This window comes from Larus michahellis, chromosome 6 (assembly GCF_964199755.1).
Source record: "Larus michahellis chromosome 6, bLarMic1.1, whole genome shotgun sequence".
In the NCBI taxonomy this organism is placed as follows: domain Eukaryota; kingdom Metazoa; phylum Chordata; class Aves; order Charadriiformes; family Laridae; genus Larus; species Larus michahellis.
The window spans coordinates 21,609,583-21,634,253 of record NC_133901.1 but is presented as its reverse complement, the minus strand read 5'-3'; the positions used below and the strand labels follow the sequence as shown (position 1 = coordinate 21,634,253).

The 24,671-nt window shown below is 47.3% G+C and overlaps 2 protein-coding genes across 5 annotated transcripts in view; one reads left to right on the top strand and one right to left on the bottom strand.

The window, feature by feature from the left end:
* FARSB (phenylalanyl-tRNA synthetase subunit beta) overlaps window positions 1-8,255 on the top strand; it is a 39,270-nt gene extending 31,015 nt beyond the window's left edge. The window contains exon 17 of the mRNA XM_074593254.1: window positions 7,982-8,255. Coding sequence (XP_074449355.1) covers window positions 7,982-8,133 — 152 coding nt within the window. The 3' untranslated portion in view covers window positions 8,134-8,255. The remainder of the gene's footprint in view (window positions 1-7,981) is intronic.
* A 5,182-nt stretch (window positions 8,256-13,437) lies between these two features.
* The window catches only part of SGPP2 (sphingosine-1-phosphate phosphatase 2), a 58,624-nt gene continuing 47,390 nt past the window's right edge, over window positions 13,438-24,671 (bottom strand). For all 4 annotated transcript variants that reach the window (XM_074591877.1, XM_074591875.1, XM_074591876.1 and 1 more), the window contains 2 exons: window positions 23,701-23,790; window positions 13,438-16,240 (listed from right to left, as the gene is read on the bottom strand). In XM_074591877.1, the coding sequence (XP_074447978.1) occupies window positions 15,695-16,240; window positions 23,701-23,790 (636 nt within the window). In that variant the 3' untranslated portion in view covers window positions 13,438-15,694. The remainder of the gene's footprint in view (window positions 16,241-23,700; window positions 23,791-24,671) is intronic.

Genomic DNA, 24,671 nt, shown 5'->3' with positions numbered 1-24,671 from the left:
TGGTGGCTGTGAAAGCGTAACATCAGGTGGCTGTTATTTATCTCAGCCAGTAATGTCAAGTCATCGGGAGGGGAGGACGGCGTGGTCTAGGACATGAAGTGAATAAACAACATGCAAACTAAATATGACATACTGCAGTAGACTTGCAGAATTACTCAGTGCTGGTTCTTGTTATTCTCTAACACTTGTATGAAAGCGGAGCCTAAAAGCTAAAATCTGCTGCCTTACTGTGCATACATAGAGTGTTATACCCCCTATCATAAAGAATATAGTTTATTGTTTCCTAGTTTCTGATGTTTGCAAGGATGAATTATTCCTTTAAATATCTAAAGGGGGATAAAACTAGTCATGGAACAGAAAGAAATTAAGTTTTTTAACATTCAAAGCTTTGAGTTCTCTAAAGCAAAATAGCAAGACATCTCAAAAAAAACCCAAAACTTTATTTGGGATTAGGAATTCTCTAGTTTTCTAAATAGCTGTGACACAGGATCACCTTAGGTTTGTGACTTTTAGATGGGACGAAGTATAACATTTCAGATAAATCAGATAAAACTGGCCTAAAAGCAAAGATTAGCTGTGTAATGGTAACTCTGCAGTGCAGCTAAACTCCAGTGTAGAATTGCTGTTTCTCACAACTGCCACACATATACAAATTTATTGAGCTTTATATGCAAATACCGATTTCTAGAAAAATACACGGAATTTGATAGATTTCTTTCTAGGTTTCCTACGTAAGTTTTTCTGTATGTGTTATTTAAGTGACCACCCTGGTACTCCAGCAGCGAATATGTGAAATCCTGTTACCTGGATCAGTGACCCAAAACGTCTGCTTTCCTTAGCCTCAGCATCCATCCAAGTATTACGTTCCATTAGGAAAGGCAGGAACACAGTGATTTTACCCAAGTAATCTGAAGTGTCTGACACTGCTGTAATCATGAGAATAAGAGGTGAATAAAAAGGAGCTCCAAACCTATTACATTCTTGAACCACTTCCTGACATCCAGCAACACCAGACATTGTCTGTTAAAGCTCCTGGGGCTCTCTATGGCAAGAATGAAAAATAAATCTAGCCTAAAAGTCCGTGTTGGTCTCTGTTCTCAAGGCAAGTGAAGGAAAGAGGTTGCCAACTACACCAGTCCCCAGTTGATCACTGCAACGCGCTTCAACATGACTAACAACGGTTGACTCTGCACCCAGGCAGTATTATGATTATTTCCGCGCTGCTTACTTAAGTTTGTGTTTGTAAAACAGTATCATTGATCCCTAAATAGTCTTAAATATAGTCAAATACAGAATAGAATATATCTAGTTGTAGAGCTGTATATGAGGGTTCTTAGGAGATAGAGGAGTCAGTTTTCCCTCACATCCTCCCCGAGATACGCATTAATAAAAATGCAGCTGTTGAGTTAGTTGTAACACGAGAAGATTAAATGACTGACCTCTGCAAATTTGTGGATGACTCTCCATATTCCCTAGCCTCATTGTCTGCACAAGGACTCTAATACTCAAGTCTATTTTTGGATATCCAGTGTACCAGTCCAGGTACATAACTGATTGTCCCTTTACCCTCTTCTGCTACGCCCTGGAATTTGAAGAGACATAGGAAGAAATCACAATGAAAGATGTTCTTTAGTCAAGGGATATATTTGTTCATATCATACAGATATTTCTTCTGTTATCTTTTCAACTGTTAATTATTTGAGGGGGAAAAAGTCTAAGGCGCTCGCCTTAAATTTCATTGTATTGATTTGCATTTCCTGACACGTCATTACAGCTAAGTGTGATCTGGAGAGTGGAGGTTGTTCTGGCATGGCTTTAGTCAGGAGTTAAAACTCAGGAAACTAAAGTTAATAAATATCCCACTGATCCCAAAGTATGGTTTTTCTGGACATAAGAGTATATGGGGGAAGAACTGATGATGCCATGCAACTTAAAAGAGCAATTTGTCTCTTAGTATGTTCCAGAACTCATGCAAGACTTGAGATGTGCATGATTTTGAAAACTGGCTGAAGGTATATCACCTCATGACAAAGTAGGATTTTGAGGATGCCATTGCGTCGCATCAGGTGCTGGGAGCCTGACTGCACTGTGCACATGGGCAAGAAAAGGGAGCTGCCTTTTAAAATACTGACTGGTCTGATACCGGCCTGGAACTTTGCATTTGAGCGTATCTGACCAAAGAAGGAATTAATCAAAAACGTGAAGAACCTGATCCTAACGAGAAAAACAACCACTAGCCTCACAAAACTAAATGCCATCCAATGTAGCACAGGTGAGTGAGGATGAGGTAGTGAAAGGGCAGCTGGAATGACCAAGGGGCTGGAGAATGAAGATGAAAGACTCTCCAGGCCAGATGAGCTCTGCTCTATTACCTTCTTAAGCTTCAGCTTCCGATGTGCCTTCAAATTATAGGAACAAATGAGTGGGTTTGAAGGCTTAGTGCAACTGTAGGCCTGTAATACTACTTTAATCTATTTCTTTTTGAAAAGGAGGGAGAGTAAGGCAGAGAAAAGAAACTGTGCAAGGTGTTTGACAACAAAGAGTGCAGGGGACTCTGAGCTCTTTGAGGGTCAATTAGCCAGAAAACGTGCTAAAGACTACATGCTCTATTGGATTATCGGGCAAAGAATTACCCCAAAGCAATCAAAGTGTCCCTGTTGCCTGAATACAGAGAGGCAATTACAGATTTTGAGGACATGCTACAGAAGCTTTAATTAAAGGTATTATTTCTACATCACTGAACATTGGAAATTAAATTCTTACTTGCAGCCACGAGAAGCAGCTTTTGTCTTTTGCTTGCGTGTAGTATGTCAGCATAAGACATGACTGACTTTGGCATCTCCTCTTTAGGAACGCGTATTGTGTTTCACCCCACCCCTTCTCGTAACTACCAATTATGATGTTGACATATTAAGAGGTGGGTTTCCATTGCTAGACCTTCTGGCTTCCTCTGGTATTGTATAGGTCTCTATCAGCAAGGACAATATGAGCTCTGACTAGATTTCAAGGTGAAGTTTATGGAGTACTATTTGCATGCAGAGCAGAAAGGATTAACTATAGCAACAGTGATAAATTTATTATCTTTAAGGTAGATGGTATAGTAAATTGAAGTTTTTTTAATTAATTCTGGCTGTCTAGGTACTTGATCGCACAACCAACCAGACTACGAGAGCAACTTTTCTATATAATTGGACCAGCAGCAAGCACAGCCCCTTTCTAACACACTTAATGGTAGCAGTGCCTCCAGGTGCACATTGATGACTAATTACAGCTTTCTTTAAGAAGACCATTCTCTTCACAACCATCCAGTTCTTGACAGTGTTACATATACAGATAGGGCAACAAACACTATTGTCAACTTTTACCTCCTGCTCCAAAGTCGGAGGTCACTACCACTTACTTTCCTGGGAGGGCACCCTTTAGACTCCTTTTGGCATCAAGACTTTACTGAAGCTTAAGAGCACTGGACTTCAGCTTATAGTGCTTTTTTTTTTCAAGCAAAATAATAGTCTGTGCATTTTTTGCTGCTCTCCATACATACAAATAGCGTAACTACATGTCTTTCACACAGACTGGACTCTCATTCTTAAGTTTTATACTTGACTTCACAAGCTGACATGATAATCCAGTCCATAACCCAAGCTTTGCTAGAAGTCTAGAACACCACTACTATTTACTCAGTAATGCAAGAAACACGCAAACCAGGTAAAAAAAAAATATTTACCTTTGTTTCCTGGTTAGTTTGATGCATCCTCAGGTTTGCTGTCCTGCTTCTTGGGTTGGTCAGGTCCTCCTGCAACCCACGGCTTGTCCTCAGCACAGTGAGGTTCCTTCAGCTCAAGTTTCCTTTTCTAGTCATGGTTGATCCCGCAGTCAAAGCACTCCCCCCGGCTGCAAAATGCTAGCTTCTCTTTCCCCCCTTTCTGCTCAGATTTTTGCATGTTTCTTACGAGTTTTGTCCTTTTTTTTTTTGTCTTTTTTTTTTAAGTACTTTCCTTTCAATATCTGAATTTTTTTATCTGAAGTTTACATTTGCTTCAAATTCAGGTGCCCTTGCAGAGATAGATGGACCAACAACACCCAGTCTCAGGCACGAGCCAACTTCCTTCCCTTACCTGTACGTGGGCAATGGGGGAGTCACTCAAATGAAGAAGACTTTAGATCCCCCATCTGTGGGATGTGGTCTGGGGGCCCTTTTGGCAGGCAGGAATATACTTTGAAGCATTCTGTAGTGGAGCCAGTTATCATAATAATAGTTTCATTATTAACCAGAGTTCATCAACTCTCTGTAAACCTACTCCTCAGCTCATGTTTCTTTGGTGCAAGAGCCAAGTGTTAGCTGGACAGATGGGGACCCTAAAGCTTTTAACAGGTTCTTTTGGTTTTATTCGCTTATTGTCTGATCTTTTCAGTCACAGAATAATGCCCTGCAAGCGCCGTGCCTGCAAAGCACCAGGCACACCAGCGAGCGCGCTGTGAAGTAACCAGCATTCCAGGGTTAGCTGAACTAGAAATGAAAGGCATTTCAAGGGCCTGCTTTCTGCTTCGCTTTGGGGAGCTAAGCGTTCCCCCTGGATATTAATTACATATTTACCCCTTCACTGCAAGGAAGTGCAGAGTAAAATAAATACCACCATGGTCCAGCATTGGCTGCTGCGTGTGAGACAGAATCACAGAATAATGGGGGTTGTAAGGGACCTCTGGAGATCATCTAGTGCAACCCCCCCTGCCAGAGCAGGGTCACCCAGAGCAGGTTGCACAGGAACATGTCCAGAGAAGGAGACTCCACCACCTCTCTGGGCAGCCTGTTCCAGTGCTCTACCACCCTCAAAGTAAAGAAGTTCCTCCTCATGCTTAGATGGAACTTCCCTGTGTTCAAGCTTGTGCCCGTTACCTCTTGTCCTGTCACTAGGCACCACTGAAAAGAGCCTGGCCCCATCCTCCTGACACCCACCCTTTAAGTATTTGTAAGCATTGATTAAGACCCCCCCTCAGTCGTCTTTTTTCCAGCCTAAAAAGACCCAAATCCCTCAGCCTTTCTTCATAAGAGAGGTGTTCCAATCCCCTAATCATCTTGGTAGCCCTTTGCTGCACCCTCTCCAGTAGTTCCCTGTCCTTCTTGAACCAGGGAGCCCAGAACTGGACAAGAAAACATGGCTGAATGTGAAATGCATGGCCTGGTTTCATCGTAGAGGCTGCAGCTCAATCAAGAACTTATCCCACCCTCCTCCCCTTGCCAGGTGAAGAGCCACCACCTCCTTTTGGGTGGCAGTGATTCACTGATTCAGTTCACCTGTAACAGGAAGCTGTGCTGCAAGCTCAAAGTAAGGAGGGATAAATTTTGTTGGTGTTAAGGTTCTAGATAACACAACACTTGACTCCATAATCATTAAGCCATTTCATTGTTTCCGACCTAATATGAATTGTGATCAGTTTTCAAAATTTATCACAAATGCATATTATTTAGTTAAATGCAAGGGAACTTCTACTGAAGTTTACCTTCTAGGGAAGATCAATAGTGGTGGATGTGAAGGTTGGGCAAGGCTTCAAGAGCCCCCACCGCCTGTCCACCTTCTCCTGACCGGGAGACGGCCAGCTGGTGATGCCTGGGTGTAGCAGAGCATTCCCTGTGCCTGAAAACATACCATTGTTTCACACAATGGGAAGCAGCACAGATCTGGGAAGCTGCCTCGGATAGATTGCCTGAGTGCAGTATTATTTTAGACCCCCTCCAGATGTCCAAAACAAGTTTAAAAACAGTTAAGTCTCATGATATAATTGGGTCTAGATGTGCAAGAAGATAAAGTAACTTTCCCAAGGCTACACACAAGGCAGCTCAGAAGAACAGACAAGTCAGACTCACAGCTCTTTAACTAACCATATTATCAAAGTCTTTTTTTCCCTATAATTTTATAGCGGGGTACCATGCCAACATTATTAACTTCTGCTTGGTTCTTGCGCTTGTGCCAGTGTAAGCTTTCAGTCAAGTTTCTAAAAGAACGTCCCTGTGTACTGCTCGCATCCGTGGTACAATGCCAGCTTTATTCACAAATGGGAAAGCCTTTACCGCTGACTACAAGGGTACTTTATTTTTAGATTATGTTTTCACTCACGATCTGCAGAGTGATCTGTACGTGTGGCCTTTGTTTCTTTTCTATATTTGCTTCATCGAGTTTTATTTTAACACTTGTTTTGGGTAGCGCAGCTTTGGCAGTGGCAAGTGTCTGTTTGGCCGGAGTCACATGTGGTCGCACCCAGGGGCGAGAGAATGGCACTTTTTTTACATCCAGTGTAAACGCAGTTGGTTTGCGCTTGTAGCTCAGACTGGAACTGGGTGTTTTAAAAGATACTGGTTCTGAATGGTTTTTAAACCAGCCTTTACATAATGTTACTGTGAGCGTTTACTGCCGCCGTCAGATTTCACAAGGCGGCCAAAATTGAAGTACGCATTTAAGTTAATTTGTACATGCAACAAGTTGGACAAGAAAAAGGCCTAATTGCTGTTCTTATGCTTGTAGCTGCAAGTTATGACAACAAACCTCACAGGAGACGCTTCTTAAATGAACTATTTCCATTGGGGAGCTAACAAAGAGTGTATCTCTGGGCTTGACCACAGGCCATCAGAGTGTCGTGAAAATGTTCCTGAAGTTTGAGGTTAATTTGGCCCTTTGTGGCCTTTTTTAAATAGCTGCTTGTAAACGTGCTAAAATGTCCTGGGCTGATCCTGAACCTTTAAATAGCACTTGGAGCAACCAGAAGGTGAGTTGCCATGAGGCAGTTCTTGCGGTCTTTAGCAGGATGCAGAGGATGCCGCAGGGCTGCGTGCGGTGCCGGTAGCAGGCAGGGGGCAGGGCTGGAGGCAGCTCCTCGGCTGTTGTCTTCATACTGGCGCGGAAGCAAGCGGAGCAGGGGTATTTCTCGTCTGCACGGGTGCAACCTCACACCTACCCAGTCACCAGCTCTTCTGGTAGAAGATGCTTTGTTGGATTTTAGGTTATTGAGAAAAAGATGCACAGCAAGGGGTGAGAGCAGGGGAGCCCAGTGGTCCCCGATGCTGTCCCTGCCCACTTGTTTAACTTCTGGGTGGAAATCTAGTAAAGAGCCCTTCCCTCTCTGCGAGGGCAGTGCCATTACAAACACGGCGGAGGCAGCTTTCCACAGGAGGATCTGTCGGATTCGTTGGCCTTGTTTCATCCTCTCCCCTTTCCTCCTTTGAGTTCACAGCATTGTCTGCAGCACTACTCGCTGGAGGTCCCGCGCTCTGTGCCTTGCTTCCGCGCACTTGTTGTGAAAGAGGTGGCTTCAGAAGGAGCATCTTGGTGATTTGGCCCGCTTTTGTCTTTTGAAGGGCCATCAGGTCAAAATGCCACTCGCCTCAGGACAGAGACACAAAATAATGCAAGCGTAGATGCTGTAGACGAGCTTGAATGTATTGCTGGTGTAGCCACCACGCACAGATAACTTCCTTTGGGTTGGTCATTGTTCCACAGTTTTACAGAGCATATGAAACTGCTTAAAAGCTCTTCTCCAGATGAGGAATGTAGGTTGTTTCTAATTATGTGACGTGTAATCAAGCATGACATGCCTACTTACCCGTTAGATGACAGCAAGCTTCGTTTCCTTAAACAGAGTAAGGTGGGAAACGTACAGGTGTTAAATAGCCTACAGCCTGCAAAAGTTCTTCATTTCATCCCTCTGACGCGACTGATCTGTGCTAATTTCTGTTACAGGAGTAACTTAGTCAAAACAACTGGCGTGTGAAAAATGCCCACGCTTTGGGCTTCACATTTTATTTTTAACTCAAAGTGTTTCCTCGTTCCCTATCAATCACGACAACTGTTAATGCAAGAAAGTGAGAGCCCCTTCTTAGCATCGCAGCACAGAGAAGGGCTTAATACTGAGAGCTTTGTTCTCCACGATAAATGCCTATTGACTTCTTTGGCCCGGAGAAATATTGATTTTTCTCTCATTTTCTTCACAGGCTCTGCTTTCTTTCCTGGTCGCTGCGCCGAGATCTTTGCCAAAGGTCAAAGCATTGGGAAACTTGGAGTCCTACACCCCGATGTTATCACCAAGTTTGAGCTCACCATGCCGTGCTCTGCCCTAGAGATCAATATTGAGCCCTTTGTGTGAAGATGGGACTTGTCTCCTCCGACAGCCATCCACTGTCACATGCAGCACCCTCTGCTCTTTTGTCGTTCTCTGTGGGGGACATCCGCTTGTGCTTTTATATTCCAATAAACTAGAAAAACAGATCCTGGCTCCCTGGGTAAATATGTTCTGTAGAGCGCAGTTTGGCTAGCTTCTGCAGGGTAAGAATGTGGCATCTCGGGACTAGACCATGCCCTCAGTATTTTTAAAGAGGAGGAAGAAACAAGTTGGGTAAAAGCCCAGTGTTTTACAAGAGAAATGTAATGGCAGAGCACATGATTATTTTTCAAAATCAGAAATGTTCCACAGACACAGCTTCATACTGTAACTGATTATGGCTGCATAACAGGAATCTCATTCTTTTCTTATTGCATGAAATAAGATAATTGATTAGAGCAAATGTTGAGTGAATGTGAGCAGAACTAAGGAGTTGAGCTTTTCTTCTGTACGGTTGTCATGTGCTCATCAATGGCTGGGGGAGGAAAATAAACTTGTTTCATGAAAACCAGAGCTATTTTGTAAGCAAGATGTGTGTAATATCTGCTTCCCTACTCCAGACATAACTGTTGATCCTTTATCATTCTAAATGCAGAAAGGGGAGGGGGTGGAATTCATTTTTTTCATGGGCAATGTAAGCCTAGTGGTTTTTGAAGCTCCAAACCAAATTGAGGAAATGCATTTAAAAGCATATGCCAGTGGTCTTTTGCATGAGGAGCTGAGAAATATCAAAGTCTTTGTCCGACTGAGGCTGGCGTATTTGTCTGCAAGAGCGAGTGTGGTCCTTGCAGTCGCGCAGCTCCGCCAGTGGCTTCCTGGAACCCAGCTGCACAGCAGGGACCTCGCGGCTCTTGGACAGTTTTGGCTTTCCTTGCAGTCTTGCCCCTGACAATACGTGAAAGCCTCTCGCGGGTCAGGCTTGTCCTCGAGGTGCTCTCTGGCAGCGGTTGTGCCACAGCCTGGCACGGTGTGCCTCTGCTCTCCGGGAAACGGAACCTCCGTCCTGCCCGGCGATGCCCGAGACATCCCTCCCGGTGCAACGTCACCGAGTGGGTGGCCAGTACTCTTCAGCAGGCTCTTTACCGGATTGCTAATGGAGCCGGCTATCCCTCGTTTGCAATATTACAACCATCGCTAATGTTGCGTGCTGACTACAGCGGGTATTTTGCATTAGGCCAATACGCTGTGGCTTGGTTCCTTTGTGAGAGCCCTGGATCCTGGGAGGGGACCGTCCAAGGGTGGACACCTGGAACGTTACAGCTCAAGAAGAGAGATGTGTGATGCTGAGGGTGAGGTAAGCCCGTAGCGATATGAGCTGCAGGTCTGCGCAGACCCCTATCGCTGGACCCACGATGGCTTTTCGGTGGTAGCCCTGTCGGTAATCTTAACAGGTGGGAGGGCAACAGGCAGGGCATTTTGGTGCAAGTGTTAATCCAGTATGAAAAACACACTACAGTTACCCATCTGGAAACCCTGCGGTTTCCCTCAGATGGAAGTGTAGATTTTAATTATCTCTGCATGACAGAGGTGAAATGAGACTACAGCTATCGCCATACGTTGCACGACTGACTCCAGCGCCTGCAGCGAGTGAGAAAAACTGCAGCTCACATTTTAATGTCTCCCAAGGGATTAGCCAGCTTGTCGTTTGCGGGATATATCTCCCCGTGATGCCTACACAACTGTAACCAAGCGAGCTCGCAGTGTGGGAAGCAGCCTGTAACGCAGATGGTAAGTATTAACCCCCCCTGTTTATTAGTGTGTCATGCATGGGGATTAGGACGACAATAAGGCAGATTTGCATTTCAGCAGAGCGCAGGCATATTTGTGTGCACTAAATATATTTCTCTACACAAGCTTTGCTGACTCTTTGGGTGTCCCAATTCTCCTGTGAATTTACTGTCCTTTGAGTGTAAAGACGAGATTAGGCTGGGGCTAAGGGCTTGGGCTGCAGCGGTATGTGTTGCGAGGCTTTTAGGGATCACTTCTTTTCCAAACCATTTGCCCATGCGTCGGCAGCCAAGTGCTCCACAAGCGGGACTTCAGCTCCATCCCGGGGAGGCAGCGTTACTTGCTAAAAGTAGAGGAAGAGGATGGAGAGAAAGGTTGAAAAGCCTCTGCAGAGCCACCGGCCCCTCTCGCAGCTAGCCACGGGGCTACCAGCCTCGCACAGCCTGCCGTAGCTCTGAAATCTGAGCTTCGCTGTCATGCCGTGCTCGGGATTAGCTGGGAATCCTGATGAGTGGGATGCTCCATGCAAGTCTAGCATATTTATGGCAGGCCGTTGTCTTTCATAGCCCCAAACCAATTATCTGATATTTACAGCTTGCTCATAGCTGTATCCAATAATCGAGGTGTCCAACACACAGCTTTGCGCCAGAGCGAGCCACCATGAGCATTGCAATTTTGCTCTTACCCTTTGCTGTAGCGACAGCCTCTGGCAAAGGAAATATTGCCTGCTGATGGTGGGGACTTTTGAGCAATTTTTGAACATCTTTTGAAGTTTGAGTGTTTCTTTAAGGAAGAGTTGGAAGTTAGATTTTTTTCACTAGTGGTCCCCAATTATGAACAACTTCTGGCTTGCTCCTGCTGGCTGTGGGGCCTGGGTCATCTCTTGAGATCTGAGCATGAGCGTACAAGGCTGGAGGACTGGTGACAGAGAGGGTAAAGCCCATTTTAACGTCCTGTCTGGGTGACTGCTGGGTTCATTTCAGCTGGACGGAAGGACTGACTTCTGGGTTTGTCCTTGCTGTCCTTTGGTGCTGCAGAGATGCTTTTCAGAAGAGCAGGAACCCCTAGGGCCTGGCCGCAGGTCCCAGCCGCCCATCTCTGTGCGGCAGGTTGCTGTGGCTTCTGCCTGGGAGTGTTTATGCAAAGGTAACGCTTGGGACTGCTGCCATCTCCGGCTGGTAGCCTCCTTGCTTGCAATTTAAATCATTCGCCGTTTGGCAGGCGATACAGAATACACTGAGCACAAGCAGCGGGCGCTGCCGTGGGGGGTCACGGCCATGGGCACACACGACACCTCTGACCACCCAGCGACCTTGAAACCGAGCCCGGCATGAGTGTGGCAGCAGGGACAGTGGGACGGCGGTGGCCACGGGCCGTGCATGGTCCCACACAGGAGGTGTGGCTCCTCTGTCAGGAGCAGGAGCCGGGTGGCAGCACACGAGGGTCCTGCTTGAGCATGTTTTAGTACATGTGCCAGATCCCACCCGCTGCTGACCGCGCTTCCACCCCCTTGGGAGGTGTGGAACAGTTCCCAACTTCTACTGGCAGCCAGCACTTGAAGGGTTAACACTGAAACTGAAACCATTTTCTGTTCTTCTGTCCCAATCACCTGTATCCAGAAAAGCAACCAACCTCCACGCTGACTCGCAGTTTTTACATAGAAATTTGAATGGATCAGGAGACTGGGGTCATGACAAAGTTACTGCTGGAAAATTCAAATAGGCGCATTCAGTGCTTGCTGGGTGGGTTTTAATCCCTTCGGAGGGGTGCAACAACACGTGGACACTGCCAGAGCAGCTGGTTCTGTGCCGGGGGATGGGCACACAGAGGTGCCCTGTGCCAGGAGGAAGCCCCGTTGGGCAACACGCACCCAGGAAGGGGTTTGCCGAGCGAGCACCTCGGGGTGGGGGCAGCCTGAAAGCAGGACAGAGTGGACTAAGCTAAGGGTGAGATGCTGCTGCGTCCCTCTTGGCAGCAGAACAAAGGAAATTTAGAAGAAGGTTGCCTTGGCGCCACCCCTCTGGCTGAAGAAGGTGTTGGGATGGAGAGCTGTAGCGGCTGGACCAGGTTGTACAGGACAGTACCAGGGAGAAGTCAACAGCCCAGGCTCCAAGGCTGGTGCATCCGTAGCTGGAAGTTATCTCCTACCCCATTCACATGAAAAGCAGTGTTTGCTTTAAAAAAATAAGCTCAAGAGGATCCAGCTGATGTCTTTGTGTTACTGAGTAGAGAACACGACCAACAAACTGGCAACAAAACCTCATTTTCTGCCATCAGGCCGGAGATGCAGAGGCACCCAAACTGCAGGGACAAAGAGGCGAGGAGCATTTCACAGAATCACAGAATGGTTCGGGTTGGAAGGGACCTTAAAGATCATCAAGTTCCACCCCCCTGCCATGGGCAGGGACACCTCCCACTAGACCAGGCTGCTCAAAGCCCCATCCAGCCTGGCCTAGAACACCTCCAGGGATGGGGCATCCACAGCTTCTCTGGGCAGCCTGTTCCAGTGCCTCACCACCCTCACAGGAAAGAATTTCTTCCTGATACAGAATCTAAATCTCCCCTCTTCCAGTTTGAGGCCGTTACCCCTCCTCCTATCACTACACTCCCTGATAAAGAGTCCCTCCACATCCTTCCTGTAGGCCCTTCAGGTACTGGAAGGCCGCTATAAGGTCTCCTTGGAGCCTTCTCTTCTCCAGGCTGAACAACCCCAACTCTCTCAGCCTGTCAAAGGTATTTCCAAAGGCAGGAAAGACACATGTAGGTTTGCTGGAGGACCTGGTGCTTCGGGTTAATGAAACACAGGAAGGTTGACGTGTCCTACCTTGTCAGAGGACTTGTCTCTCCATGCCTAGCCCTGCGGGAGCAGCTGTGGTCCTGGGATCATCCCACAAGCACAGCCTCAGCACGAAGCCCAGCTGAAACCCGTGCCTGGTCCCGGCAGCCCAGGGATGCTGCAGCAATCGGGGCTCACCACAATCAGCTGTGGGCACTTGGGGGTCCACGGGCATGCCGCTTCCAGGCGGGACATGATGCTGAGGGGAGGACATGGCCCTGCCTGCTTTCAAACACACACATCCTTGACAAGAAAATCTTGTTAGGCTCCTCAATGAACATGAAATATTCTGTGGTTTACGGGTCATCATGCTATAATTGGGTATGTTAATTTAAAATCACAGTTAGCTTCCAATTAACTGCTTAGTCTATTAGAGGTAGATGTTGCAGGTGAAGGAGATACCAGATGCCGAAGTGTCCCCCATCACTAACAACACAGCAATTCACAAATTTCCATTTGCAAAGGATGTAATAGATACTTGTGAGTAGATCAGTAGTTGTTTTTGTATGTATTTAAAAAAGCAGGCTGTGGTTGCTGAGCCCGGGGCAGCCGAAGGTCGCAGCTGGAGCGAGCAGGGGACAAGGGACCGCAAGCGGGACGGCTGGGGAAGGGAGGGGGGCGGCTGCACTTGGGAAGCTTCCTAAACCGCGACTCATTCCCCTTATATCAGTCATGTACAAGTAGCAACGGAGGACACAAACGAACAGAGAAACGCCAAATTTTCCAAAATACGTATATTTTAAAATTTGAACCAAGTACAGGTTGCATGTATTGCATGAGTCACATGCAGGTGAATACTATAAAAGATAAAAATACTTGTGCGCATACTTTATAAATCTAAGCATTTCTATATCATTTATAAAATCTTCATTAAGCGTAAAATAGCTGTGATTCAGAACAGAAATTTTACACATAAAACTGCAGGAATGTCCCCGTCAAACCATGCTTTTCTTGGGACTAACTGGTCCCACCCCACAGCTTAAACAGCGTGCTGTCAAGATTTTTTCCCAATTTTGGTCCCATTTTCCCAATTTCAGCTCTGCCCTGCAGCTGTACATCATAAAGCACTCTTAACAGAAGGTATTTTAAAGGTGGTTTAAAGCCTGATGGCGGTGCTTCTGTGGTGCGTGGGCAGGATGGAGATGGAGGACGGGTCACTGTGGCTTTGGTGGCCCAAGCCCAGTGCTCCCCAAAGCCCAGGTGTAAGCGGGTACGTGCCCTGCTGAAAGACTGGCTGAAGCTCTTTGCATGCATGGGTAAAGTCCTAATTCAAAATAGTTTATCCGCAGCCTGGGCAAATCTGAAAAATGGTTAAAATTTCCACCTGCATTTCTTCTGGAGACTACCGACCCGGTTTTAAAACTCCCAGCTTACATTTTTGGAACTGGGTTACATTTCTCCAAGCGGTCAACTGACAGCAAAGCACCTGCTTTACTTTCTTCAGCTTAATTTTTCTTGCAGCCAAGAAGTCGAGCGGACATGGTTAAAAAGCTGGCTTTCACTGTACATTCTGGCAGGGAAAGGCACAGGGGCCATGCTTGAAGCTCCATGGTTATGGTGTGCTACATTTTTCTAGCCAAGCAGACCACATTCACCGCTGTATTTCTCAACAGCTCATCGGTCCAACAGTTGATATACATATTGTTTTTTAAAATAAGCAGCCTGAGTTACAGCGACAACCCTCCTATGAACATTCATCAACTGCTATTCTACAAGTGTACACACGGTATTGCAAGATGCATGGAAGACCAACTGTAATGCTGTGCAGCACCAGAAAATGACGGCATCTTATCATCGCCACACGTCGTAGTCACCAGAGTCACCGCTCAGCTCCTTCCACAACGCGGTTTAAGGACACTATTTGTCACCCCTGCACAATAGGAAGGACTTTGTCACATCCCCTAGACAGGAAAGCTAAATCAGAGTTAAGCAGTTTGAACACAAGTCTCAACATTGCGGTAACAACTCTGCTCAGTTGTATGCAGGCAAAGGACCTTTTACTGGAGGCTACCTTATTAATATCCAAGATAAATTTGTTACAAATTACTTAAAGTGTTTTGTGTTGGATTTTTCTTTCTTCTGTTTCACTTCTTTGTTTGTTATTTTTATTGCTGGGTTTTTTTGGTGGTGGGTTGGGTGGGTTTTTTTTTTAGGGATTGCAGTGGGTAAAACCATACACACAGAACTAGCCAGGTCTGGCAGTGCCATCAGAAGACACTATGACAAGCGACAAGTACAATAATCACCAGATTTCATTAGGGAAATGCTCAGCTATACCCAAGCGTGGCCGTCTCTGATCTCTGCTGATGCTGGCTGCTGAAGAAAACTGCTGGTCTTGGCCAGCAGGACGCTCCCACCAAAGCCCGACAGCGGGAAGGTGCCAGCACTTGAAGAGCATCCACCTCCACATCACCTTCCCTCGTTCAGCCACTCTCTCTTCACCCCCGGTCCCCAGGGGATAGCGGGATGCAGACAGGGCTCTGCATGCCCCAAGGACGGCACTTCACTCTTGGCTGGCTGCCTCTTCGCCCACCCCACCAGCCGCTTGCTCCCCCACGCCCCAAACACAAGCCCTGCCTTGGCTTGCTCTCCTTCTTCAACAGGAGCAACCCTATGGCCGGGCAAGCAGTTTTGCAGCCCAGGGAGCCCCGGGGCTGGTGTTCCCGAGGCACAGCCATGGCTCCCGACACCCCCAGCAAAACCAGCCACTGCTGACGCTCTGGCAGGGACTTTGGCTTTGTACTCTTTGCTTGTCACCTTTAGTCATCTGGGCCAGGGGTCTCTAATTATGGGACAAAGTATGGGTCGGCACTTTCTAACCCAAAGTTATTTGTGTACAGCGATTCCCGTGACTCTTCCGAATCGGGTATTTTAGGCCAGTGCAGAAAGGCACAAAACACTTCTTGGTCAAGTTACCAGCCTTGGTTGACTCATCTCTGAAATGGTGGTGTCACACATGACATTGTAAGGAAGGCGCCACACTCACATCAGTCCTAACAGCCCATGCAACAGCGGCACAAGCACGGTAGCACTGAAGCCAACTGAGGAGTACGTTATAAATTTATACGGCACTTCGACTTCCAGTCGTCTCCGGGCTTCCAGGTCGCCGATGGGAAACTTGTACCGATAGCCCAGCATGCCAAGGACCACGCTCTTCATGAGCCGGCGCGTCAGTAGAACAATAAAGATGCCTACAAAGAACCTGGCTAGCACGACTACCAGCATTTTACTGGTGATCAGAGGAAATCCAAGCTGAAAATTTTCGCTGGTGTAGGCTGGCGTGGCGTACTGGTTATTTAACCAAAATCCTACAGTTGCTCCAGCTCCTGCTCCTAAGATAGTAGTGGTGTCTCCCCTGGTAGGGCTGTAATAGTCTAGTTTGGGGTAGTTGTAACATAAGACAAGAGGCACAACTATGGAAAGCAGTGGACAGAAGGGACTGGTCAACAGCAAGTGATCTATCGTGTCCCACGCAGGATACAAGAGCACGAGCAGCACAGCTGAAATTAGCGCTCCGCCGATCACGTCCTGCAAAGAGATCACGTTAAAAAGCTTTGTGAGACATGGCAGGCAAAACAGAAATTTTCAGGTGATGGGTAAAAGACCAACATGTGCACCCGTGAGCACGCAGCCCGGGAGGAATGCCCCAAATTCACAAGCGATGGCATTGTCCCTGCAACAGGGACAACTTGAAGGCTGCGCTAAACAAAACGTGACAATCTGTGAACCCAACCTTGTCCTTGTGAGCATATCTATTAAATCACATCTTCCCCTCACCTGCTTCCATGTTTTCAGGGCACTCTCCACCTACAACCTCAGTGGCAAAGGCACACGCGCAACTCCATCTCAGGGACGGTATCACGGCAAGCTGCCTTCATACAAACCCTTCCTCTCCCATAATCCTACAAGCAATTTCATCAGATCAATAGGATTATCGCTTCCTTGCTTTGCATGAGTGGGAAGATGCTGTCTTTTGTCAGAGACAACCACCCAGCCCAGAAACACGGGCTCTGGGGCAGAAAAGCCGCAGAGCCGCGGGACGTGGTGTGTGCGCGCCACGATTCCTGCCGACCGCGGGGAGAGGCAGGCACCGCCGGGCAGGAATACACCACAGAGAAATTTGTTGCCCAAGACTCTGAAATCTGGCTTGTAGTTAAGTGCCCGAGGCAAGCACATAGTTAAAACCTAATTTATTAACAGAGGCAAATAAGGTGTTTTGAGAACTTGATTGTTGTCGGCCCCACGGCTGGGAAGGGAGACAAGAGGTAACCCTGAACAAAAGCCGCCTGTATGACAGCAGCCAGGTAAAAAGCAACATAACAAGTTTCCCTGCGCGGCTCTCCCGACGTCGCTCAGGAGGCGGCAGAATTTGCATTCTGACCGTGAAAAACCCTGCAAAAGCCAGAGTTAATCACAGGCAGAAACATCCCCTTCTCAGGATTGTATCTTTTTCACCGAGTCATGACAGTTGACTACTACCATGCTTGGTCACAGTCTGAAATGAATTATTTATGAGAACTTCATTTATGGTGAGGCAGGAACGAGGGGACTTTTTCACAACAGAAATATTTAATGACTTTCTGGTAAATGCATTACTCCAGTATGGCTGAACTTTAGCTGTTTACAACTTCCAGACAAGAGATTCGCAGCACATTTGGTTTTAAGCAACTCCCAGAGCCATTTTGCATATTCCTAATGCAAATTCCCCCTTACATTTATTCCCTCATCCATGACATGAGCATAGCCACGGAAATACACAAAGTTTTTCACAGATGCCTAATACGTAAAATACCATTAGGAGCCAATATTTCCCAACAGCATAATAATCCATCTTTTGATACCCATTTTTAGATGATAACTTTACACACAAAGGCACGTTCTGGCCCAACACTAACGGCATCAACACAAAAGAGCTGGGGGTTGCTCCCAGCACTGACGCCCAGAAATCCCATCACCACTTTGTGCCTCCATTTCCCACCCTGCTATTTGTCCACCTCATATTAGAAGAAAAAGTCCTGACATCTCAATTAAGGAGTGAAACCCAAAAGCTGTTGACGTGTTTTTCTGTTCCAATGAAAGACATTTGACCAAATGCTTTACTCAGATTTACCCAGTTGACTCCAGCAGTTCCCGGCCGGGGTGCAGGTGGCCTCTATTTATGGACCTGATTAAGGTTTTCTGAATTTTATTCTCCTCCCGTCCAGCCCCAGTACAGTGACATGGCTCCTGTAGTTTTCAAGCAGGACCCAGACAACCAGCTCTGCTCCCGACCACTGGCTTACACCAGTGGTCTCCAAAGTCGGCGTCCAAGGCAACCCACTGGGCCGTGGGAAGAAAATGCTTTTTGCACCACTAATAAGTAAAATAAAATATATATATATTTCTTTTAAAAGTAGTGCTTATTTCATCCTTTCTCATCCTTCTTAAATTTCTAATTTTTGTGTATGTTTTATAATGTACGTAGCAGCACAGTAGGACATGTATATAATTCATAAGTAAATATACATATATTTGGGCTGCACGCTCAACAATTTTTTACTGGCAGGGGTGCACAATCAAAGAAGTCTGGATACCGGCGGTTTATTCTGTTTTTTCCCCCGTCCACCAATATAGGGGCTTCTCATTTTGGAGACTCCTTACTAGAAGCCGCTGGAGAGCGTGGGACATGCCCAGCTGCGGCCGTCAGCAGTGACTCCCTTTGGTTCTGGTAGGCACGGGCAGAGGTTTAATTTTCTGAACAGCCAGAAGGGGTGGGCAAATTCAAGACCAACACTTTACAAAGACATTTAGCAGAGCAGAATTTATGATTTCCTCCCCCCTCGCCTGTTGAAATAAGGAGAAGATGGGAAGAAGAGGGATGGCTCTGATTTCTGTGAGAAAAACTGCTGTTCTGCACTCTCCCGACTGCGCACGCAGGAGCGGGACCTTAGCTTTTCCCGGCGGTGGAGCTGCTGTTAGCACTCCCAGGAAGCACATTCTTGCCTGTCTGCCTGTGTAAACAGATTAGCTTCTTGCCAAACCCGCAATTATAAAGGAATTTTTAAATGAGGGCAGGCACAAATTTTGCTCAAGGTGCAGCACTACTGGCAAAGCTTAAAACCCCACATTTCCCTGCTGGGACGCTCCAGCTCCCTTTGGCACAGACAACTCCTCCACAGTCTCCATCCCTCCCAAAAAAGCTCCCCCCCACCGCTCGGCCCCACTCCCGCACAGCATCCCCCTGCCTCCCCACAGCCACCAGCATCTCCCCAGCTTCCACACAAGGGAGGCCTTGCTCCTATCGATTTTAGCTAGAGAGCCGTCATTTGGGTTTGCTGCCTAAAGAATGGGCCAGTATCAGGTTTCTAACGCTGCAAGACCTTCAGGTTATTTTCCTGAGCTACAGACACATAAGGAGAAACAATGGAGGTGAACATCCAGCTGCAGGCAATGGCTGGGATGCAGGGAAGGATGCTTTCTTCCCATCACCAAGGGAGCATGCTCCATGGGTACTGGCACCTCCGCTGCCCTTCTTGTGCTGGGATGGGTTTTTTTTGTTTCCCAAGGTCTTAGAGCATGATTTATGGTTTTTTAGGATTGCAAAAGCATGCGGTCTGGCTTTCTGAAGGCAAGACCCTCCTATGCTCCTCCCATTGAAACTACGGTTGGAATGGCACACGCTCACAAAATACCCCCAGAATATTGAACCAGCACCCCAAACACGGTGGCACTCGAGCATCTTCCCTGTGATTACCAACCAAAGCAAAAATAACACTTTTCCTATTCTGTCTTGTATATGGTCACTTACTGCCCGAATTCCCTTCACACTTCCATTTCATGTGAGGTGGCTGAGGCACCACCCCTGGAGGTATTTAAAAGATGAGTAGACATAGTGCTTAAAGATATGGTTTAGTGGTGGTTTTGTCAGAGTTAGGTTGATGGTTGGACTAGATGATCTGAAAGGTCCCTTCCAACCTAGGCGATTCTATGATTCTATGCTACTCGCTCTCCTCAACAGAAATCTCTTACTTGCCTTCCACTCCTGAAGGCTACTCTGCTTCATCCCGCCAGGACTGTACTGCCACTGTGCGTAAAGTGATGCCAATACGCTGTTCGGTTATCAGCTTTAAAATATTTAGGATAATTTCAGGATTAATGGTGGTGTTAAAAAACCCGAGATGCAGCAAAGGAGGAGGGTGGGGGTTACAGAGCACCCTTCCCTGAGGGTGCTGTGATCAGCAATAAATGCATCAGCACTGAGTTGATATAACTCAGGGGAAAAAAAAACCAAAACAATTTACTTTTAGAGAAACAACTTTCAGGTTTCTTTTTGGTCATAAAAAGTGATCTTTTGATTTCTCCCTATATCCTACTGCCCACACGGGCCGGCACAGGGCATCATTGCTTCTGGCTCGGGGCAGCCCCGGTGGGAAGCTGCGGTACCAATAAGCCTGTCACAAGGTCGGCTGTGGCTCTGGAGTGACATCCCCAAGCCCCCGCCGCTGGCTGGACACAGGGGACACCCTCTTCTGCTGCCGCCACAGCGAGTGCCAAACCCATCCGCTTGGTGCATTAAGAAATTCTGACTGCTGAAGGGTTAAAAGAAGGCTAAAAGCCTCCCCTCCTGCCCCTGCTCCGGGGGCGGCCCTCGGCTGGTGAATTTCTTCCCAACAGGATTTGCGATGACCTTGCTCACATCTTTTTGGAATACTGGGTACTCATATGAACGCCGTCGCTCATCGTTTCAAATACGAGATGAACCAGACATGCTTCAGCAGCGGGGGGACAGAAAAACTTGTTAATCTCACTGAGGCAGTGATCAAAAACTGGGCCAAAGTTTTAGGATGCGGAGTAAAAATACAATTATCTGGGGAAAAAAAACCAAACAACAAAAAAGACCGGTCCCAGTGTCTCCAATTGCTTCTTGTTCCTTAAAAATAACCCCTAAAATGTTACAGGTTCTTTGCTTCAAGACATGTCCAAATTTTTGCTTTGCCCTTTCCAAGTAACTCCAGATTCTCTCTTCACCACCTCCTCAGACTCCATCATTTAAGACCTAAAAGGAAGAACCCTGCCTTCCTCCTGCTTCTCCACAAACATGGGATATTCTTCTGTCACGGTGGTGAAGGCGGTTTGCTGTAATTAAATTATCTCTCAGCAGTGCAAGTGCTTCCATCCCTTTCTCCGGCTGGGTGACGCTCTCCTGGTAACAGCCCAGGCAACGGGTGTTTATTCCCTTTTCCCTAATCACAGTATTCATTCTGATCCGGCTGTAACGATGCAGATAGCTCTCGTACCGGCTCAGTGCATCTCCAGAAGGTCTTTAATTGTAACGTCTCTTCTACTGACACGACTGTGCTTTTTGAGCGGCTCCTGATGCAGAAGCAACGCCCACAGCGCCAAAATACAGACTGATTTGTAGAGCTGGGGCTACAGAAGATGAGTCCCCGCAGCGGAGCTCCAGCTCCAGCTGCAGCAGAGCACGGTGCAGCCACCCTGCCACCCTTCTCTGCTTCCTCGAACAGGAAAAATTCAGTTACGTTAATTCGGTGGATGTATTTTACCTGTTCATTTGCTTTACTAAAATATTATGATCGTTTAATATGTAATTCTATCCTGTCGGTATTCATTTTCTATTAAGACCTCGGTTAAGAATTCATTAGCCAGAGGCCATTTTGGTTGGTGCTTGGCTGAGAGGGCACTGCGCCTGGGCCCTGCGGCAGCTCGGGCAGCTCAGGGAGGGAGCCATCCCTCGAAGTGCGGCAAATGGCTCCGAACTGCCCTTCTTCCCCAGGGAGAACCCTGTCACTGCAGGTAGGACACCAGAACCTGTCCCTGCAGGTGGGAGGGAAGGTGCCACAGAGAGCGGGGTTGTGTTTGGGCACCACCGTGATCACAGCCGTGATCACCAGGCATCTCCCCAGCTCCGTCCCCACCGTGGCAGGCACGGAGTGAAGACCCCACCAAAGCCCCTTTGCCCTTTTGAAAGGCAGCATTGCTCACAGTTCAACTACAGAGCTTTTTTTTTTTATTTTATTTTAAAGCCCTTCCTTATCGTGTCAAAGGTACAAAGGGCTTTTTCTTCTTTAGCCTAAAATCCATCTAAATTTAGAGGAGTCTTTCATTGCAATGGAGCAGCAAGGGAAGTATGTGAAGAATTTTTACAGATTGACTTAAGGTCACTAGCCAAGAAAGGGTGTCTCCAGCTTCCATTTAAGATACTGTTTTGATCCACTAGGCCTGGAAGGAAAGGTCAAGCTATATTTTATAGCTAACCTTAATCTCATAGGAGCTCCCTTTCTTACATTCATCAAGCCTCCTTATTATAACAAACATAATTATTACTTAGTAAAAAAATGCAATTATTTGTGCATGTGCAACCAACCAACAATGTGTATCAAATTCCTGTGGGGAAGTAGCCGGGAGATTTTATCCGTACTTGGGAAGCTGGACCACCCCCTCTCACCTCTCTGTGGAGCAGATCAACAGCATTTCCTCTTGTCGGGAAGGAACCAGCTACTGCCTGATCAGAGCCACGCTGAAATCTGTTCTTCAAGCAGGGCTGGCATCTCTAAACAATCCTCATTATCAATACAGGCTGGGGGATGACGTGATAGAGAGCAGCCCTGTGGAAAAGGACTTGGGGGTACTCGTGGATGAAAAGCTGGACATGAGACAACAATGTGCACTTGCAGCCCAGAAGGCCAATCGCATCCTGGGCTGCATCAAAAGAAGCGTGGCCAGCAGACCCAGAGAGGTGATTCTCCCCCTCTGCTCCACTCTGGTGAGACCCCACCTGGAGTGCTGTGTCCAGCTCTGGAGCCCTCAGCACGAGAAGGACATGGACCTGCTGGAGAGGGTCCAGAGGAGGCCATGAAGATGATCCGAGGGCTGGAGCACCTCTGCTATGAGGACAGGCTGAGAGAGTCGGGGTTGTTCAGCCTGGAGAAGAGAAGGCTTGGGGGAGACCTTACAGCAGCCTTCCAGTACCTGAAGGGGGCTTACAAGAAAGCTGGGGAGGGGCTGTTTGCAAGGGCATGTAGCGATAGGACGAGGGACAATGGTTTAAACTAGAGCAGGGTAGGTTTAGATTAGACATTAGGAAGAAGTTCTTTACACTGAGGGTGGTGAGACACTGGAACAGGTTCCCGGAGGGGTGGTGGAGGCCCCATCCCTGGAGACATTCAAGGCCAGGCTGGATGAGGCTCTGAGCAACCTGATCTAGTTGCAGATGTCCCTGCTGACTGCAGGGGGGTTGGACTAGATGGCCTTTAAAGGTCCCTCCCAACCCAACACATTCTATGATTCTATGAAACAACTGTGCCCAATGAGTCCGTCATATAAAGTCACTGATATTTTACTATTATTTTCAGATGAAGTATTCATGCATCTCAATCCTTTAAGAACGAATTTCCCACCAGCTGAAAACAAGAAGCTTGTCATAATATATTTTTTTTAAGTGCCACATCCCTGGATGGTAACACGAGCCTCGCTGTCCCCCAGTCCCCCAAGGGCAGCTCACTTGTCAGGTTTTACCTTCTCCTCCCCTCTCCGCCGGCCGTCGCCGTGACTCACCAACCTGCTATTCCTCCCCTGACACTCCCAGGCTGAACCAGCCTGGAATATTTCTCACTGACAACAGTGATACTATTGCACAAAAGGCTTAGCTAAGGAGCAGCAGTCAGTTGCCCAAGTGCATTCCTCACAATTAAAATTTCAAAACAGAGAACTACAATTCAGATGCCGCACTGACCTCACCCGGCTCCTCAACCCACGCGCGCCGCCGCTTCCCTAGTGGTATAAATAATTCCCCTGCAGACTCAAATAGCAATAGCCTGAGGGTTTCCTCACAGCTGCCTTTGAATGTACAGCCTGAAATTTAGTGGCATGACTCCTATATTCCGGCGGTGGCACAGCCAAGGCAGGACGTGCATCACTTGAAGAGCGGGAAATGGGAATGGCTGCAGGTCAGTGGAGCTGGAGGCACGAGTGGCGCCGGGCATCCTTACCAGGACTGTGTGCATCCCCGTGTAGAGCCTGCTGAGACACACCAGCGTCGAAAACACAAACGCCGCTACCAGGCCTAGTTCGAACGGATACTGTGAAAAAGGGGAAAAAAAATTAAATACACACATTACACCATTATCCACTTTAAGATCAGTATATATGTGAAATAAAACATCCAAGCAGACAGGCCGATGTAAGGATATTGCGTTGGGAAGTGGCTCCTGAGCCGTGCTTTCCCAAAGAGATTAACATGACCCGAGACTCACATGGACTACGTGCAATCCTGCTGGAAGGTCGTTTTGTTATCTGTGGCGCCCACTTTTGTGAAGGTCTAGTCTTAGTGTGGGGAAACCTGGCAAACAGACAGTATTTGCAGCGTTTTTCCCCCACAACGCCCACCTGCAAAACCCGTGTTAGTGCTAAAGACCTTACAGAAGAAAAGGCACAGCACGTTGTGCAAGTGACGCCCGAGGCTGAACTGCAGCCTCAGGTCACCGGAGGGGAAGGCGACAGCCGCAGAGCCTGACCAGAGGCGGGATCGATAGACCTGAGCAGCGGGCTGGGACTGGGAAATCAACGTCTGGGCTGGAACCGCAGCCCAGCCATTAGAGCCGTCAGGACCGCTCTTCCCTGTGACACTTCAGGTTTAATCATCTTCTCGCGAAGCTGCTTTTGCTTAATTCCCTCTCTGAGTTGGCTATGAACACGGAAAGAAGCACTGAAATAAATCAACATTTAAGAAGGAAAAAAAAAAAAACCCAACACGCATTTGGTGAAGAATAAGCTTAACATATTAGCCCTTAATCCACTCATTCAAATCCTGGAACTGAGCGGGCTGGTGGGCTCCTTTCAGTCTGCAAAGGATGTTTTTCTGAAAAAAAATAAACCGACCCAAAATACAAATAAATGAAATTCAGTCACTCGATTTGACACAAAGACTCCATCTGCTGCCGAGAGGCTGACGACCAACCAG